At 49.2% G+C, this 19432-nt stretch overlaps 1 protein-coding gene and 1 pseudogene across 7 annotated transcripts in view; one reads left to right on the top strand and one right to left on the bottom strand.

Annotated features, from left to right (window-relative positions):
* PPP2R5C (protein phosphatase 2 regulatory subunit B'gamma) overlaps positions 1-7087 on the bottom strand; it is a 145669-nt gene extending 138582 nt beyond the window's left edge. For 3 of the 6 annotated variants that reach the window (XM_080647523.1, XM_080647525.1, XM_080647526.1), the window contains exons 1-2: positions 6276-6401; positions 5300-5365 (exon numbers count right to left, since the gene is read on the bottom strand). In XM_080647523.1, the coding sequence (XP_080503649.1) occupies positions 5300-5365; positions 6276-6302 (93 nt within the window). In that variant the 5' untranslated portion in view covers positions 6303-6401. Of the gene's footprint in view, positions 1-5299; positions 5366-6275; positions 6402-6626 lie in introns of those variants that run through there. The other 3 variants (XM_080647528.1, XM_080647524.1, XM_080647527.1) reach the window with 3 other exon arrangements.
* Positions 7088-11828: 4741 nt separating this feature from the next.
* LOC308255826 (eukaryotic translation initiation factor 5-like) lies at positions 11829-13434 on the top strand (annotated as a pseudogene). The gene is made up of 2 exons: positions 11829-11942; positions 12220-13434. The product of its transcript is annotated as a eukaryotic translation initiation factor 5-like (transcript).
* The last annotated feature ends 5998 nt before the right edge of the window (positions 13435-19432 follow it).

Genomic DNA, 19432 nt, shown 5'->3' with positions numbered 1-19432 from the left:
ATGACCCAAAATGGGGAGAAAAATCCCCCTCAAATCTCAGGATAAATGAACTTGAGTTGCAGCTAAGAGGATGAAAGGATTCAGATGGGCAGTACAAAGGAATGGAAGAGGATCCACAGTGGTTCTCAAAGTGGGGTCCCTTAGGTCCCTTCTGGGGTCAGTTGTTTTTATGACAGTACTAAGACACAATTCGCCCTTACAACCATCATGTTGATTTTTCACTGGCTAGAAGACAAGTGACCAAAACAGACTGAATGCAGGAGCAGACCCGAGAAGCCAGCTTCTTCTATTAAACCAGACATTAAAGAGATTTGCAAAAACAGTGCAATGTCATTTTCTCAGGGAATTTTATAGTTATTTCTCATAAAAATATGTGATTTATGATAACATGTAATGGGTGTGTGATTATTTTTAGTAGATGAATTAATGAATGTTTAAAATGTGTTTTAATTTCAATATGAAACCTATCAGACACTATAACCAACTAAATAAAGCTCTTTGGGTCCTTGCTAACTTTTAAGACTGTAAAGGTGCTGACACCCCTTCTGCCTGAGCACTGCTGCTTGAAAGGAAAGGGACATTATTCTTAGACATATATGTGCTGGGCATGACTTATAAGCTAATGTACTCTGTGGAGGGGTCTTTCTAGAGCAGTGATCTCTGCAGCGGGCCATTTTGCCCTCCAGGAGGCATCCGGTAATGTTTGAAGTCACTGTGGTTGTCCTACTGGAGTAGGTGGGGGCTATTGGCATCTCCTGGGGAAGGACAAGGACACTGGTGAACTTCCTACAGAGCACAGGACTACGGGGAAGCACCGCCCCCACACAGGTTACCAAGGGTGGGATGTCTGCCCCAGAGCAGCAGATCTCACGGGAGGCACCCAGGGTCTACCAAGCATCCAGCTTGGAAGCAGGACAAGAGTGGGCACTAGAAAGGGGACAGCTCGGGGAAGAACTGCTTCCCCAATGCCCCAAGGGAGGTAAGCTCCTAGCTCCCCTCCGCCAAACTCAAATACCTTCCCATCCCTGACCATCTTCTCTGCAGAGCCTCATCTTTCCTCAACGGAGCTGCGGGGGAGAGTGAACCAATTAAAAATGGGGAATTAATTACACATGAATTAAAAATATATATATAAAGTACTATTCCTTGGGTCATCTCTGAGTTTCTCTACAGTTCAATCTAGGGTTGTATGGGAAAAAGTTGGGAAGAGAACGATTGAAAATGTGCTGTGGGAGGCCCCCAACAGAACCCCGAGTTCAGAACTGAGCCCGCAGAGAGTGGCTTTTGGTATTCCAGGGCGGGGAATCAGGGACTCTACTCTCCCAGGGTGACAGTCACAGCTGCCTCCCCAGAAAACACACCTGCCAACAAAACGACTTTCCTTGTCTTCTTCCAACTCTGGTTAAAATCCCTGCTATAGAGACAAGTGACTAGAAAGTCAAAAACTTTTTCTTGGAAAGGTATTTTCCATAAAAATGTTATTTATGTTAACATGTAACAGGTGTTATTATTATTACATGAGCTAATACATATTTTCAAAATTTCAGTGTTATTTTCTAAAACATGGCTCCATGCCCTACATCTTTGGGCCCTAGCTAGCCTGGCTCCCTGTCTCTGGGATACTAGGGGGTGGAGGCAGGGGAATGTAAAGAGACAGAGTATAAAGAGGAAGAAGTTATTACCAAAGGTAGGTGTCAAAATGAGCTATCAAGTTGGAGAATGGATTGTTCAGCTTTCTTTCCAGCAACAGATATTATGTAAGAGTTGCTGTAGAGACTTTCAAACAAAAACTAAGCTGAGGCAGGATATGTAAAATGCACAACTAGGGAACAATACTTGTACAACTTTAAATGTACTTAAAGCAAATCACTTTACAAAAAGCATTAACACTTTATTTATATATATATATTTTTAAAATATATTTTTATTGACTTTAGAGAGGGAGAGGGAGAGTGAGATAGAATATAGAAACATCAATGATGAGAGAATCATTGATCAGCTGCATCCTGCATGCCCCCTAGGATCGAGCCCGAAACCCAGGCATGTGCCCTGACAGGGAATTGAACCGTGACCTCCTGGTTCAAGGGTCAATGTTCAACCACTGAGCCACGCCACCCGGACTTATTCATATTTTTTTATTCATTTCAGAGAGGATGGGAGAGGGAGAAAGAGATAGAAACATCAATGATGAGAGAGAATAATTGATTGGCTGACTCATGCATGCCCCACACTGGAGATAGAGCCCACAACACAGGCGTGTGCCCCAACTGGGAATCAAACCGTGACCTCCTGGCTCATAGGATGATGCTCAACCACTTAGCCATGCCAGCTGGGCAAAGCATTAGCACTTTAAATCGTAACTCTGGGCACAGCACACAAATTAAAAAACAAAAAACACCATCGCATGGCCTAGTCCTCCAAAATGGGCTTTAGGACTCTCTGGGCAACTTATTAAGATTCTAAATATGCATAAGATGTCCCCTGTTATGTTTCCACAGATGTGAGTGTTACACCAAGAACAGCTGTTCCAAGATGAGTTTCTCCGTCAACCTCCAGAGTACCCCACTACAAGTGGTCCATGAGCCCATTTGTGGCCTCACTCCTTAAAAGTGTGCGATGAAATGAACCAGCAGTAGGTACTGGGCAGAAATTTTTATTTCCAGGACACAGCTGGACAAGCAAGTCAAATGTAAACATTCTATGTGAAAGAGAAACAGGCAAAAACTGCACCGCAGTAGTTATGACTGGTATTTTGTTGCATTGAAAGCTATAGCCTGTCACACATATTACAGGGAAAAATTGTTTCAAGACGGGTCACACCTAGTCCCATATAGTAAAAAAATGGCAAATCTGAAACTCACCAAGTCATTTTAGAGGTGAGGAAAACAGGGCCACAGCAGTTAGGTCATTGATTACAACCATCAGGGATCAGCATTTTCATCATTCAATCCCCAGGCTGAAATGCTTCCCCTATATCACTCTATCCTTTACCTCAGGACTTCATTTCCTTACTAAAAGCCCAGGCCATTAGATGTTCCTTGTTTGAACCAAAAAATGTTCTGCAATGTAAGCCTGTGAGGCTAGATTATAACTAGCCAGGACTATAGTGTCAACCTTCCCACACTCAGATCCATGTAGTAACTCAACCACAGGCCACGTTCTGGGGCATATTCCCTGTGGGGGTTATACCCAAATCTGGCCAACCTGACCTGGCTGAATACCTGTTCTGCACACTCTCAGGTTGTAGCCCCGAATGTGGGAACCATCCTAACAGAAGTGCGTTCACAGGGTAACCTGAGCGAAGGGCTGACTGAAGAGGATGTGATACTAAAAGGGCTTGAAAAGCAACATGGGAATGGCAAACTGATTTGAATCGTTCAGGTGAAAATATTCAAGTTCAGGGGTAATACTGAGAGGCAGGAGAGGAAAAGAGTGTGAGTCAATCATGTTTGCTAAGTGGGTGGGACTCGATGTGAAGAAGCAAGATGAAGACTAAGGGGAGAAAACAACAATAAAAAAGTAAGGTTCGACTCAAAGTTCAGATGAACTTAAGTGCCTCAATTTGTATTCCTGCAAAATAATTTACACAGTCATCTGCCTAGTGTCATGCTTAATATGCCATGTTGCCTCTGGTATCTTTATGAGGAAGTAGTGAGGGACCTGGCAGGTCAGTATTTTGTAGGGGTAATTTCAAGCTCTGTAGGTCTGCCTCTCAAGACAGTAGCAACAGAAAAAATACAAAAAGACAACTGGGGCATCACATCAGACAATGCAGGCCACACCTCAAGTGTCTTCCTCAACTGACATTCTGGGAACTCCATCCACCTTAAAAACATTTTACATGTTAGTGGCTTTGGTATCTTTCAGTTACTGATGGCTTTTTCAGGCTCAAACTTCATATTATCCATCCTTATAGCCAGGTTCTTTCCACTAAAACAGGAATAAAAGAACCATACCCACGGATACATCTTTGTGATGAGAACAGTGAGAGGAGCAGGTATGTGAGCAAGAAAGGCTTGGGGAGCACTAGGAGGTCTTAGCAGCCTTAATGAAAGATCCACAAACTAACAGAAAGAAAACAAAAAGCACCCTCTCAGAGACACTAAATTCCATTTGAGTCAATGTAGTCAAAAGAGTGAAACGGAAGTAAGCAAGTCAAATGCAAGAACAGTAAAACTTGATTGTCTGCTATAAGGAAAGGGCAGGAAAAGACTGGCACAGACAATCCCTAACTACAGATAGTTAAGGAATCTTTAGGATTTCCACTTTTTGATTTGGGGAGGGCAAGAGATTTGCTGGAATAAACCACCTGCCGAATGCTTAGAATACATCCAAGATAACCTGGGGCTCAAAAACAGAATACTGCAAATAATGGCCACACAGAATTGAACTCATTCTAATTTGGCTTACAGGAAGGGGTCTGACATTGGCAAATTAATGCCATCTGTGATAAGACCAGAGACCTCCAGGATCCGGCTCTGGAGGAGAACCAGGCCACTGCATCAAGCAGCTTCTCTGCTCCCAGTGATTCAAAAGGGCCTGTTAGCTCCGCCTGGCTGCAGACCACTCCCTGGACCCTCAGCCTAGTCACAAGGAAGAAAAGGCAAAGCCAGGGGCTGGCTCTGCAAATGCTCTCAAAGCACAACTGTGTCAGGGACCACACTGACTTCCCTGGGTAGACACAACCTGCACTGGGCATTTCAGCTGTTCCACAATGATCCCCAAGTGAGGAAGCAAAAGAAGTCAGAACTGGCCAATACAGACAGAAAGAAAACATGAAAGGTAGAAGACTATATAAATATACCCAAACCAGATAAACCAAAAATATAGCAACACTATTGGGGAAAGAGGCTAAGGGGATCAGACATCAAAGAGCTGGCCCAGGAAACCAGCAGCATCCGGCACAGCAAGGTGGTGGAAGGAGAATGAGCTGCTGAGAGAGGGACCTGGCACCTGCAAAGGAAGGGGCAGGATGAAAGCTAAAAGGAACATGCACAACTCCAGCTGGAGAGAGCCCATGACCCCAGTCTCTGCTGGATGGCTGCTAGATTTGAGGTGGAGGGAATGAAACTGAAATTACTAGCAGCACCAACAGGCACAATTCTCAGACACACGCATATCTACCCAGAGTAGAATAATAAAAACCAAAGTAACTTAAAACGAGGTGATGACAGACACTAGAAAAAATCTCACACAGGGAAACATGACAAAACCCTAAGTTTTATCAGCCTCGGTTTTTCTATCCTAAGCTCAGAGCTGTTCACGAAAAAGTAGAAAGTGAGTATCTCAGAATAGTTACCTCTGGTTCTACTGTGTCTTGTGCTTCTTTTAAACTTCTTCCACTTTTTCCTGCTTTTGGTACTTCCTGGGAAACATCAAGCAGGATTAATTAGGCTTCTCAAAGTTTTAGACTGCTAAACAACAGATAAATCAAAATACAGTTTAAAAATGGATTCAGACCATTACAATGGGTTTAATCAACACCGTCTAGAAATTCTCCATCATATTGTTTAATTAGAAATACAGTATTGCGACGCCACCCCCCACACACTCATTTTCAGATTCCCCTTGTTTTACGTACTTGGGTTGAAAACTTTAAGCAGAAACAGATAAACCCACATTTATACAGCGCTGTCGGCATTTTGAAAGATCCACATCTCATCCCTTTCTTCCCTCCCAGATAAGCCCCGTGAGCGGGGATTTCTGGGGTGACACCGAAACGCTAGAGCTGCACCTGAAGCAGAAACACCCCGCCACCCCCATGCACACGCAGCACACACGCTCACAGCCATCCCCGCCGCCACCCCGATAATGATAGTATTTCAGAGTCCAGGGCGGCCCTCTGGAGAGCAGACCGCTCTTCATAAGCATTAAACGCGGTCCATTCGCTCCCCTTCTCCGCGGCCGGGGTCCCTCAGAGGCGTCTGCAGCCCCCACCCCGAAGCCCCATTCCAGGTATGCGAGGCTGGGTCAACCACCTCCGCGACCGCACCTGCCCCCTCACGCCCACCGCGCGCGCCGCCCCGGTGCCCACGCCGGGCGTCAGGACCCCCGCCCCGGCCTGGGCACCGCCGCCTCGGCGCGACCCGCCCCCGCCCCCACCCCGGGAGTGGGCAGAGCGGCGCCCCCAGAGCCCTCAGGACTCCGGGGTCGGGGGGTCAAGGCGCAGGACCCCGAGCCTCGCCGCGCCCCGCTCCCGGGCAGTTCCCTGCCGCCCTCCGCGCGGCCCCTTCCCCTTCCCGCCGGCCCGTCCCGTGACCCGGGCCCCGACTCACTTTCTCCTTCTTGTTTTTATTCGGCATGGCTGGTACGGGCCGCCGCCGCTGCCGCTCCTGCTGCCGGCCCCTCAGCAGCAGTAGCGCCCCCGCCCCGGCCGTCGCGCCCTCCCGGCCGCCGCCGCCGCCGCCCCGGGGACTGAGCCGTTCGCTCGCTCCCGCTTCCCCTTTTCCAGGCTCCCAGAGGCTGCGGCAGCCGCGGCGGCGGCGGCGGCGGCGTCTCTCCGCCCCTCCCCCGAGCCACCCCTCCCCTCCCTCCCCCGGGCAGCCCCTCCCCTTCCCAGCCCGCCGATCCCGGGCCGCCCGCCCCGCCCCCGCCTACGCCACGCCCCCTCCCTCTAGGCGGCCTACCATTGGCCAAGGCGCCCTCACGTGCCCTAACGTTCTCCTGCATCCCTGCTCCCTAAGCTGGGCCTCGTCTCACTCTTCTCTGTCGCGCTCCGGCTCACGTCAGTCTCAGGCCTGGTGGCGGCGGCGGCAGCAGCGAGGTTCCGGCCCGGAAAGCCGAGCCGAGTCAGAGGAGGGGGTGTGGGGCTGCGGCTGCAGGGACAGACCGGTGCTCACGGTGGAGGTGCGGGATGGAGAGAGCAGGGGGCAAATAAGGCGTGGAAAGAGCACGTTTGAAACGGATGGCAACAACTAGTGCAGTCGGCGGGGCGCGGACCGGCGCGAACAGCGGCCTCCTGGCCTCGCCCCCTCGCTGTGGTGCTCGCCGCACTCGAAGGCACCCGCGCGAGTGCACGGAACGGCAGGGAGGCCCGGAAATCGCCGGAGCGGCGGTTTCGCCGGGCCCCGTTAGGCCCCGCCCACCTGTATCCGTTCCGCCTCCTCCAGCGTCAGCCACGCCTACCAGTCCCGGTCCCGCCTCCTCCAACGTAGGCCCCGCCCACCGATGCCCATCCCTAGGCTCCAGCAGCTCCAGTGTATTTCAATTCTTTAATTGGCTTGATCATAGCCATGCGAGGAAACCTCTATTATTATGACCACTGGTCACAAGATTCTCTTACCTCGCTAATGACTCTGGGGAGATGAGTTTACTATGCTGTGCATACTATTTACTCCCACATTCTGTCCAGTGCCAAAACTTAGTGGAGACCCGATGACAGGCATCGCGATTGAAGAAACACAGGAGGCAGTAAGATCTAGCAGTGAACGGATTTCACTTCTGAGAAGTATTGGAGCATCACCCGCGATGATTAAGGAGCTAGATCTTAACTGGGCACTTGGAATTCATTGCGTTCTCTTAGGTCCCGGTTTTCGTTTTTCATTGAAAGTTGCCAGGCAAAGCATTTTGGCAATTCTGTGCTGCTCAGCAATGGGAAAGCTAAAAGACAGAAAAGGGGCGGGGGTGGGGGGTAGAGGGAGGACCTAAAGTGAGGAGTGTGTAGGAGGTCCTGAAAGTAAGTTCTGCCTGCAGGTGTCTAAATGTGGGCTTTCAGAGAAATAATTGCCGATGAACTGCACAACCTCAAACAGCTATATGTGCAGAAGAAATGGGTTTTGATTAGTCTTTTAAGTGGGTTAATAGTTTCTCCAAAACAAGTAGTTAAAATATAGGACGTGCAGAGCAATGCCCTCGTTAATTAAATAATATTTCATTTAAAAATAAAATGCATGTTATCAATATAATAAACCCAGTATAAATCCATATAAAAAAGATTTAGTTCTAAAACTATGATCACAAAGCTCTAAGGGGGCTGGGAGCTTCTCAGAGATAAGTCCATGCCTCCAGTACTCTTGCATCACAGCTCTCCGCCCCACCTCTCCTGGAAAGGGGCTGCCCATGGCCTGGATTGGACAGTGAATCCTTCAAGGCCACCCCGGAGGTGCTCCCCACCCGAGAAGTTCCACTGCTCTCCTCCCTTCATCTTTTCCTCGTTTCATGTCCATATTTCTTATTAAATGTGGGCCTATTGCCCTAACCGGTTTGGCCTAGTGGATGGAGCGTCCGCCTGCGGACTGAAGGGTCCCAGGTTCGATTCCGGTCAAGGGCATGTACCTTGGTTGCGGGCACATCCCCAGTAGGAGGTGTGCAGGAGGCAGTTGATTGATGTTTCTCTCTCATCGATGTTTCTAACTCTCTGTCCCTCTCCCTTCCTCTCTGTAAAAAAATCAATAAAATATATTAAAAATAAATAAATAAATGTGGGCCTATTGATTCAGCACTACAAACTTGCCTGCAGATTTGGGGTGAAGGAGTAGGGAGCAACTGAAGTCATATTACATTGAAACTGTCCATGTAAATGCTGCTGACCACAGTGCCTGGCTCACAGCAAGCGCTCAGTGCATTTCGTGGCCCTCCAGTGGACAAAGATTGGATGTGAGGTGCTATTCACTTTTGAGGCAACACCCAAAAGTCACCACCTCAAGGCCCAAGGGCACCCAGAGAGCTCTATTAGATAAAGGCAAGCCTCTTGCCTGGCCCTTGAAGAGCTTTGAGAGATGCCACCAGTCCCTGCCGATTGGGAATAAACTCCACTGACGCCGCAGCTCATGCCTGGAGTACTTTCTACAAAAACCAAATGAAGATTCAAAACGGGAGTGTCATAGATTGTTCTAAAACAACCTATGAAAGTTCTAAAAAATGTTTTAAAAACATTTGAGTAAGTTTTATATCCAAGAATTGAGGAAAATGAGAAGCAGCACAGAATATAATTCCATGTCCGTGTGCACAGGGTGAAATACAATTACTTTCTTTTTCCTCCCAAATCCCTATGTCCAGGGGCAGGGATAAGGCAGGATGAGGTGGGGAGGCATATAGCATAAGAGCATTAGCGACCCAGGGTCAGGAGGCTTCCGAGGGGGGAGGGCACATTCCCGGGGTGGCAGGTGGCAGAAACGTACTGGAAGCAAGGCCTGGATACATAGCTGCAGGGTGCTAAGTGTTGAGTTTGAGTTCTTGTCCTAAGTTTGGGGTTATTGGTTTTCACAGTCAGGAAATAGATGGCCCAGTCAAGAAGGTCTAACTGGAAGTAAATTAATGAAAAATCTATGTGCAGAGGTATGCAGGGGTCAAGCAAATGATTGCAGAGGGTACAGCACACTTGGGCTGATGGCCTGGGAGCTGGCTCCATTCCTCTAACTGGGCAGAGGGAGGCATTGGCGCTCCCAGAACCAGGCTGAGTCGCCATCAGAACCCAGTGCGCAGGGAAGGAGGGAGGGAGGGGAAATACTCCGACCTCTCTCCCCTTCTCCTCTCTCACCTGTGCCTCCCGCTGGCCCAGCCACTTGGAGCCAGAGGGCCAGGAGGCCAGTGATGTTCCCTGGATGGAGCAGGGACAAGAAGGGTGGCAGTGGCTCTCAGGGGGTCTTATTGGAGGATAAGTCTGTAAGGGGGAGGAATGGGAGATGACTGAGAATGTGGCTTTCGGGTTCAAAGGCTTGGAGAAAGAGCTGATGCACAAATTGATACACAAGACAAGAAATATTCATTTGATTATGGGGGGAAGCCAGGGAAAAGCTCAACTGTAGTAGTCAAGTTCCACTGAGTCTCCTTTCCCAGCTGCTTTTATTTACTAGAATACACAATTGCCTTTGGGAATGCAAACAGACATATCAGTGGTAATATTTAGTAAACAGTAAGATTATCAGGTTTGGGGGAGTTTGTTTTAGGCCAGTGGTCGGCAAACTCATTCGTCCACAGAGCCAAATATCAACAGTACAACGATTGAAATTTCTTTGGAGAGCCACATTTTTTAAACTTAAACTTCTTCTAACGCCACTTCTTCAAAATAGACTCGCCCAGGCCGTGGCATTTTGTGGAAGAGCCACACTCAAGGGGCCAAAGAGCCGCATGTGGCTCGCGAGCCGCGGTTTGCCGACCACGGTTTTAGGCCATTGAGGCAGCCGTAGGTGATAAAATGTAAACATTCACCCTGTGACTATCAAAGGGAGTCCAAACTCAGCCTTTTGGTGGCCTCCTCACATTTATATGAATTACTGTTGATCTTGGTTTCCAGCAAGAGAAGATTCTGTGGCCTTGGCTCAAACCCTGTAAATCAATGGTTCTCAAATGGGGGCGATGCTTTCTCCCAGGGGACACCTGGCAGACATTTTGGTTGTCACAGCTGAGGAGTGGCGGGGGTGGTGGGTGGGGGGAAGGGGGGCGCCTGTGCTACTGACATTTAGAGGTTAGATCTGCTAAACATCCTGCAGTGCACAGGACAGCCCATGACAAAGACACCTCCTGCCGCAGGTGTCAGCAGTACGCGTGGAGCAAGCTCGGTCTAAACCGCGTGAAACGCTAGGACACACCACCCCGCCCCTCTGTGTTACTGTGAGCAACGCAGAAGCGAGTGGGTGTGAGGCCAGAACTGTGTCTGCAGACTTCCCTGCAGAAGGAATTGTCCATCTGGACGGAACTCTGCGGTGCCCGCTCCAGTGAGCGCAATCCCCTCCGGGATAATAGGTGAGGTCTGTCCTGGGAGATGGAAAGACGGCCTTTCACAGGAACTGCCACCCAGGTTATAACTAACTGCAAGGGAGCAAGACCACCTTTTTAAAAAAACAACTTCTTTACGCTGCTCATTTTTTTGAAGTTGTTTGTTGATTTTAGAGAGAGAGGGGGGAAGGGAGAAGGAGACAGAGAGAGAAACATGGACTGGCTGCCTCCTTCCTGCACACACCTTGACTGGGAATTGAACCAGTGACCTTTTGGTGCCTGGGACCACGCCCAAGCAACTGAGCCACACTGATCAGGGCTAAACAAATGTTTATGGTATGTTAGTGGTAAAATACACACAACATAAAAACCACCATTGCTAACTATTTAAAAGTGTACCGTTCGGTGGCGGCCCCGCGCCCCTCCCCAGTCCTCCCCGCCTCCTCGACCGCCGAGGGACGCTGGCTGGCGGGGAAGGCGCCCGTCCGCGTGGCTCACGGCGCCAGCTCTCCGCGCCAGGTCGCCAGGCCCCGGCCGCTGACGGGTGTGGACCCGGGACGTCGCTGGGCACCCCCTCCCCGCTGCTCAGCGCCTGCGGAGCCGCTGCTCGCCGCGCTCCTCCTCCGCTGCCCCTCCTCGGACTCCAGCTCCCGCGGGCCTCACTTCATCCCAGTCCCGGCGAGCAGCGTTGGGTTTATGACTTTTTTCTTTCTTTCTTTTCTTTTTTAAGTATTTTATTGATTTTTTACAGAGAGGAAGGGAGAGGGACAGAGAGTTAGAAACATCGATGAGAGAGAAACATCAATCAGCTGCCTCCTGCACACCCCCCACTGGGGATGTGCCAGCAACCAAGGTACATGCCCTTGACCGGAATCGAACCTGGGACCTTTCAGTCCACAGGCCGATGCTCTATCCACTGAGCCAAACCGGTTAGGGCGGGTTTATGTCTTTATTTGACTAAAACGAGCTGTTGCGCAGCCGTTGGTACCTGTATTGGGGGAATATTGCACACAAGCAAGGAGCTTACAGCCTCGGTGGCAAAAACTTTTCATGTCAGACACCGAGAGCTTTTGCAGTCATTTATGTCATCTCTTCTTCTCCAGACAGAAGGTACCAAAAAGTTGCAATCAAAGATCTCTTCATCTTATTGATAAAGCCACTAATAAGCCAGAATGTCTGTCAACGTCAACCGCAGTGTGTCAGACCAGTTCTATCGCTACAACATGCCCCGTCTGATTGCCAAGATTGAGGGCAAAGGAAACGGAATCAAGACAGTTATAGTCAACAGTAGAGGTCCGGTGCACGAAATTCATAAATTCATGCAGGGCAGGGGGGAGGGGGATCCCTCAGCCTGGCCTGCACCCTCTTGCAATCCGGGAACGCTGGCTCCTAATCACTCGCCTGCCTTCCTCCCTGCCTGATCTCCTCTAACCACTCACCTGCCTGCCTGATTGCCCCTAACCACCTCTGCCTGGCCCCCGCCACTGGGGCTTCGTTGGGAAGGATGTCTGGAATGATGTCTGGAATGATGTCCGGAAGGTCGTTCAACTTTTATTATTATAGATGGTTGACGTTACAAAGGCGCTTAACCAGCTTCCAACGCATCCCACCAAATATTTTGGTTGTGAGCTGGAGCACAGACCCAATTTGATGTTAAGAATGATCGTTACATTGTCCATGGATCTCATGAGGATAATAGGCTGCAAGGCATGTTGGATGGATTCATTAAAAATTTTGTTTTTTGTTCTGAGTGTGAGAATCCTGAAACAGAGCTGCATGTCAAACCAAAGAAGCAAACAATAGCTAATTCTTGTAAAGCCTGTGGTTATCAAGGCATGCTTGACACACATCGTAAACTCCACACATTCATTCTCAAAAACCCACCTGAGAACAATCACAGTGGTACAGGAAAGAAAGAAAGAGAAAAGAAAAATAGGAAGGGCAAAGACAAGGAAAACAGCTCTGTGCCCAGCAGAGAGACGACACCACCACCACCACCACCACCACCACCACCACCTCCATCAAATGAAACCAGTCCCCCTCCACATGCTGTGGAAGAAGAAGAGGATGATGACTGGGGGAGGATACCACTGAGGAAGCTCAGAAGCACAGAATGGCCATGCAAACGTTCTAACACTCAGTGATGGTTTGGAAAGAACTGTTGAAGAACGGGTCAATATCCTGTTTGATTTTGTTAAGAAAAGGAAAGAAGATGGTATTATTGACTCATCGGACAAAGAAATTGTTGCCGAAGCAGAAAGACTGAATGTAAAAGCTATGGGACCTCTTGTTTTGACCAAAGTTCTTTCTAATGAGAAGATTAGAGAACAGATGAAAAAATACAGGCACCATTTCCTACGATTTTGTCACAATAGAAAAGCTCAACGTTACCTTCTTCATGGTTTGGAGTGTGCGGCAGCAGTGCATCAAGCTCAGCTCATCTCCAAGATTCCACATATCCTGAAGGAAATGTATGACGCAGACCTTTTGGAGGAAGAGGTCATCATCAGCCGGTCAGAAAAGGCCTCAAAGAAATATGTTTGAAAAGAACTTGCCAAAGAGATTCGTGTCAAAGCAGAACCATTTATAAAGTGGTTGAAGGAAGCAAAGGAGGAATCTTCTGGTGGTGAAGAAGAAGATGAAGATGAGAATATGGAGGTGGTGTATTTGGAGACTGCCAGTGTACTGAAAGTTGAAGCTGTGAAATCTGACAACAAGGACGCTGACATTGCTATTGAGGCCATTTATAGGGGTGGGTGCAGCCCATCTTATCTGTAATGCTGAGAATCGTTCTGCATCATCAGCCAGAGGTGCAACATGTATGTGCAAAAGCTAACATGGCTTAACATCATGCTATACCACTTTCTGCTAAAAACGTATTGCTCGGAGTGGTCTGTAATTAAGCCCCAATGAGACACCTCGGGAGTCCATACACATATCAGTGAACAGATGTAGTTTGCTTATTTACAGCATGTTTCTTTTTGAAAAATTAGTGATGGACACATTTGGATCACATTTATACAGTTATAAAAATAAAGATTTGATTTTGGTCATTCTTAAATTTTTTGGTTCTGAATGACTTAAGCTGCTGAAACATTTGGCTCCTTTGAAGAACACTGAGCCATCATTTAACCTGATAGGGATTCTTGGAGCTGGTTAGAAACTATTAGGTGCTGAGATTGTAAACAGGTCTTTAGCAGAATGTGAGCATAAACTTATTTTTAACTAGAGGTCCTTTGGCCTGGCCTGCAGGGATCGAGCTGAAACCAGCTCTCCAACATCCTCCAAGGGGTCCCGGATTACGAGAGGGCAGTTCTCTGGTGAAGCACCCCAGAATCAGGCTCCCTCCTCTCTGGTTCCGGGTGTGTCACCTGAGAACCGCAGCTGCCAAGTCACTGCAGCTTGGCAGCTCCTGGGTTGAGCATCTGCCCCCTGGTGGTCAGTGAGTGTCATAGCTACTGGTCGGACAGTCGAATGGTCAGACGGTCGTTTAAGCTTTTATATACATATAGACTAGGGTCCCAGTGCACGAATTCGTGCACCTTGAAAGGAACTGTGGGCCGTGAGGCTGCAGTAGGCACAGGGGCAAGTCTCAGCCCATCCTCTGCGACCCTGCCCAGCCCCTCCTGCCGCAGCCCCCGGTCCCCTGTCTGTTGGCAGCCCCGCTCCTGTTGCTGCCGCTCCCACATGCTGATGGTGCGGAGCGATTGGGGCTGGCGCCAGCAGTGGATGCGAGCGGGGCCGGCGCTGTCAGCAGGTGTGAGCAGCGGTTGCTGCCCCAATGGCCCCTCAGGAGCAGGGGGAGGTGGAGAAGCCCTCAGGGATGATCGGGGCTGGCAGCTGCTGTTTGCGCCCGCTGATGGCACCCAGTGATTAGGACCAGTGCCAGGCCCAGGCAGCGGGTGTGAGCGGGGCTGGCACCAGCAGCAGGTGCGAGTGCCAGGTGGGACTGTGGTGCGCAGGAGCAAAGAATTTTCAGTAAACACCAGAGGCTCGCCCCGCTTACAGCAACTGGCACCCCGCCTTGGTCTGGCGGTCCCTCTCACCTGCTCCACCATCCTGCTGTGGCCAATGCCCGCCATGTTCTGCACACGCCCCCTGGTGGTCAGCGCACATTAGAGTGACCGATTGTTCGGTTGTTTGGTTGTTCTGGTTGTTGTGCCTTTCGTTCTATTTGCATATTAGCCTTTTATTATATAGGATTACCTTATTCAGCCATGAAGAAACACAGTACTTTTTAAGACTTATCTCTAGTCCCTCAAATTGGCATCTGGTAATGTACACTCTTACTATACCAAGGTGGACAGTGCAACAGCTTTATCTTACTACCAGAGGCCCGATGCACGAAATTCATGCAAGGGGCTCGGCCCCTGCATTGGCACTGGCCACCTCGGCCCTCCCAACCCCGGCTTCATCTGGAAGGTCATCTGGAAGGTTGTTTGGTCTAATTAGCATATTATGCTTTTATTATTATAGAAGAGTAAAAATGACCTGAGTGTCCTATAAATAATTTTTAAAATAAATCTTTATTGTTCAGATTATTACAGTTGTTCCTCTTCCCCCCCCAAAAAGCTCCCCTCCACCCGGTTCCCACCACACCCTCTGCCCTTACCCCCAACCCCCACTGTCCTCATCCATAGATGTACGATTTTTGTCCAGTCTCCACCCACACCCTTCCCCCCCCCCCGAGAATTGTCAGTCCACTCCCTTTCTATGCCCCTGATTCTATTATATTCACCAGTTTATTCTTTTCCTCAGATTTTTTATTCACTTGATTTTTAGATTCACTTGTTGATAGATATGTATTTGTTCTTCATAATTTTTATCTTTACCTTTTTCTTCTTCTTCCTCTTCTTAAAGAATACCTTTCAGCATTTCATATAATACTGGTTTGGCAGTGATGAACTCCTTTAGATTTTTCTTATCTGTAAAGCTCTTTATCTGACCTTCAATTCTGAATGATAGTTTTGCTGGGTAAAGTAATCTTGGTTGTAGGTTCTTGCTATTCATCACTTTGAATATTTCTTGCCACTTCCGTCTGGCCTGCATAGTTTCTGTTGAGAAATCAGCTGACAGTCGTATGGGTATTCCCTTGTAGGTAACTAACTGTTTTTCTATTGCTGCTTTTAAGATTCTCTCTTTGTCTTTTGCCCTTGGCATTTTAATTATGATGTGTCTTGGTGTGGTCCTCTTTGGATTCCTTTTGTTTGGGGTTCTGTGTGCTTCCTGGACTTGTAAGTCTATTTCTTTCACCAGGTGGGGAAAGTTTTCTGTCATTATTTCTTCAAATAGGTTTTCAGTATCTTGCTCTCTCTCTTCTTCTGGCACCCCCATAATTCGGATGTTGGTATGCTTGAGGTTGTCCCAGAGGCTCCTTACACTATCTTCATATTTTTGGATTCTTTTTTTTTTTTTACTTTTCTGGTTGGGTGTTTTTTGCTTCTTTGTATTTCAAATCTTTGACTTGATTCTTACGATCTTCTAGTCTGCTGTTGGATCTCTGTATAATATTTTTTATTTCAGTCAATGTATACTTAATTTCTCATTGGTCCTTTTTCATATCCTTGAGGGTCTCACTAAATTTATTGGCCTTTTCTAGAAAATTCTTAAAAAACCTTATAACTGTGGTTTTGAACTCTATATCCAGTCGTTTGCTTTCCTCCATTTTTGTCATTTGTGCACGACCTGTTTCTTTGTCTCTGCATTTTCGTTGCTTCCCTGTGTTGTTAGAGTGGCTTTGTGTGCTAGGTGTCCTATAGGGCCCAGTGGCTCAGCCTCCCCAGTTACCTGAGGTGGACTTCCTTGGTGCACCCTTTGTGGGCTGTGTGCACAGTCTTGTTGTAGTTAAGCCTTGATTGTTGTTGGTATCACTGGGAGGAATTTACCTCCAGGCCAATGGGCTGTGAGAATCAGCTGTGTCTACAATGGGAGAACTGCTGTGCTGGAGACACCGTTATGGGGCAAGACTTGCTTCAGTGGGGCTTTGGTGCTCACTGAGTCTGCCCCCTGAGTGTATACCTTATGAATCTGAGGAGTTGTAATCTGGATGGTCCCACTGTGACCATTTGGTACACTGGCTCTTGGATCTCTAAGGAGGTGCTAAGTTAGCCTCTGCCTGAGGCCACCCAGCAGGAGCTACGGAGAGATCTGGAGATTTCTCTTCTTTGTTTGGGGTTTGGAGGTGTCCAGATGAGGCCCAGATGTGAAACAATGCAAGCTGCTGTGGGGCCTTGGCCTTCTTTTGGATGTTCTGGATCTCTCTGTCCCAGCTGCAGTTTGTTAGGTAATTTTAGATTGCAAAGGGCCAAGCCATTCATATGCAAAAGCCTCTGTGCACAGCTTGGGTGGGGTGGGGTCTCAGGGAATCCACAGGACTGAGCAAACAGCAATGGTTGACCTTCAGCCCTGCCCTATGAGGCCCCTGGGTTTCAGTGTCCCTTGGTAATCACTGCAAGCACCTCTGAGAGAAAGCCGCCCTTGAGTTCCGCCCGATGCCAGACAGTCCAGTTTCTCCCCGTATGAGTCTGGGTCCCCAGAGTCTCGCCTGGAACTTGAGTTTAGAGCAGTCGGGAGCTTGTGTCTCCATCCCGATTGAGAAAGATAACTGCGTACCCAGTTGCCAGCCCTTTCCACACACACACCTCCATACCTCTGCACTTTACTTCAGCACCTCCTCTGAGTCTCAGTGTGCTTTTCTCTTCCCTTCTAGTTGTAGAATTTCCATTCAGCCAGCCTTCCTGTGGTTCTGGATGATGTCCATTTTGTCTTTTAGTTGTAGTTTTGAAGTGGTTGTGCTAGGCAGCAATTTCAGGTGTTTACCTATGCTGCCATCTTGGTTTCTCTGGTCTCCTATAAATAAATTTAAGAGCAGGTTTTGAAACTTGAATTTTTTTTCCAGTTTACATAACATTGCCCCAAATTGTAGTCTTTGAAGTCATATGCATTGTAAGTTGGATGAGCCAGGGAAATTATTAACAAACTAGAGGCCCTGTGCATGAAATTCATGAATGGGTAGGGTCCCTAGGCCTGGCCGGTGATCAGGGCCAATTGGGGCCTTCTGGCTGCTGACCGGGGCCTTCCTTTGTTTTGCACCGCCCCCTGGTGGTCAGTGCACATCATAGTGAGCAATTGAATTCCCGGTCTCCTGGTTGCACTCCTGAGGGGACAATTTGCATATTAGGTTTTTATATATATACTAGAGGCCCAGTGCATGAAATTCATGAATGGGGGTGGTGCCCTCAGCCCAGCCTGCACCCTCTCCAATTTGGAACCCCTCAGGGGATGTCCGACTGCTGGTTTAGGCCTGATCCTGGGGATTGGGCATAAACTGTCAGTTGGACATCCCTCTCACAATCTGGGACCACTGGCTCCTAACTACTCACCTGCCTGCCTGCCTGCCTGATTGCCCCTAACTGCCCCCCCCCCCCGCCACTGGCCTGGTCACCCCCAACTGCTCCCCCCTCCAGCCTGGTTGCCCCTCACTGCCCCTCTTTGCCAGCCTGGTCGCCTCTCACTGCCCCCCCCCCTGCCGGCCTGGTCACCCCAAACTGCCCCCACTGCAGGCCTAGTCACCCCTCGCAGCCTGCTGCTTGGTCGTTTGGTCGCCCCTCACTGACCCCCCTGCCGGCCTGGTCACCCTATGCAGCCAGTTTGGTCGTCCGTTCAGTTGCGATGGATATATATATATATATATATATATATATACATATATATATATATATATATATATATATATATTAGAGGCCCGGTGCATGAAATTCGTGCACGGGGGGGGGGGGGTGTGCCTCAGCCCATCCTGCACCCTCTCCAATCTGGGACCCCTCGAGGGATGTCTGACTGCCCGTTTAGGCCCGATCCAGGTAGGGAACTCCTGGTCGAGGGGACAATTTGCATATTAGCCTTTTATTATATAGGACTAGAGGCCTGGTGCACGAAATTCATGCACGGGGGTGTATGTCCCTCAACCCAGCCTGCACCCTCTCCAATCTGAGACCCCTCGAGGGATGTTTAACTGCCCGCTTATCAGGATCGGGCCTAAACGGGCAGTCAGACATCCCTCTCACAATCCAGGACTGCTGGCTCCCAACTGCTCGCCTGCCTGCCTTCCTGATTGCCCCTAACCGCTTCTGCCTGCCAGCCTGATCACCCCCTAACCACTCCCCTGCCAGCCTGATTCATGCCTAACTGCCCTCCCCTGCAGGCCTGGTCCCCCCCAACTGCTCTCCCCTGCAGGCCTGGGCCACCCCAACTGCCCTTCCCTGCAGGCACAGTCACCCCCAACTTCCCTCCTCTGCTGGCCTGGTCACCCCTACCTGTCCTCCCCTGCATGCTTGATCACCCCCAACTGCTCTCTCTTGCAGGCCTAGTCCCTCCCAATTGCCCTCCCCTGCTGGCCATCTTGTGGTGGCCATCTTGTGTCCACAAGGGGTCAGGATCTTTGATCACATGGGGGCAGCCATATTGTGTGTTGAAGTGATGGTCAATTTGCATATTATTCTTTTATTAGATAGGATTAGATAGGATAGAGGCCTGGTGCATGGGTGGGGCTAGCTGGTTTGCCCTGAAGGGTGTCCTGGATCAGGGTGGGGGTTCCCTTGGGGCGTGGGGCAGCCTGGGCGAGGGGCCTGTGGTGGTTTGCAGGCTGGCCATGCCCCCCGGGTACTCAAACGGAGGCCCTGGTATCTGGGATTTATTTATCTTCAATAATTGAAACTTTGGCCGAAACCGGTTTGGCTCAGTGGATAGAGCGTTGGCCTGTGGGCTGAAGGGTCCCGGG

Source organism: Plecotus auritus (assembly GCF_963455305.1).
Source record: "Plecotus auritus genome assembly, chromosome: 1".
In the NCBI taxonomy this organism is placed as follows: domain Eukaryota; kingdom Metazoa; phylum Chordata; class Mammalia; order Chiroptera; family Vespertilionidae; genus Plecotus; species Plecotus auritus.
The sequence above is the reverse complement of the archived record's forward strand: the minus strand, read 5'-3'. Positions and strand labels throughout refer to the sequence as shown.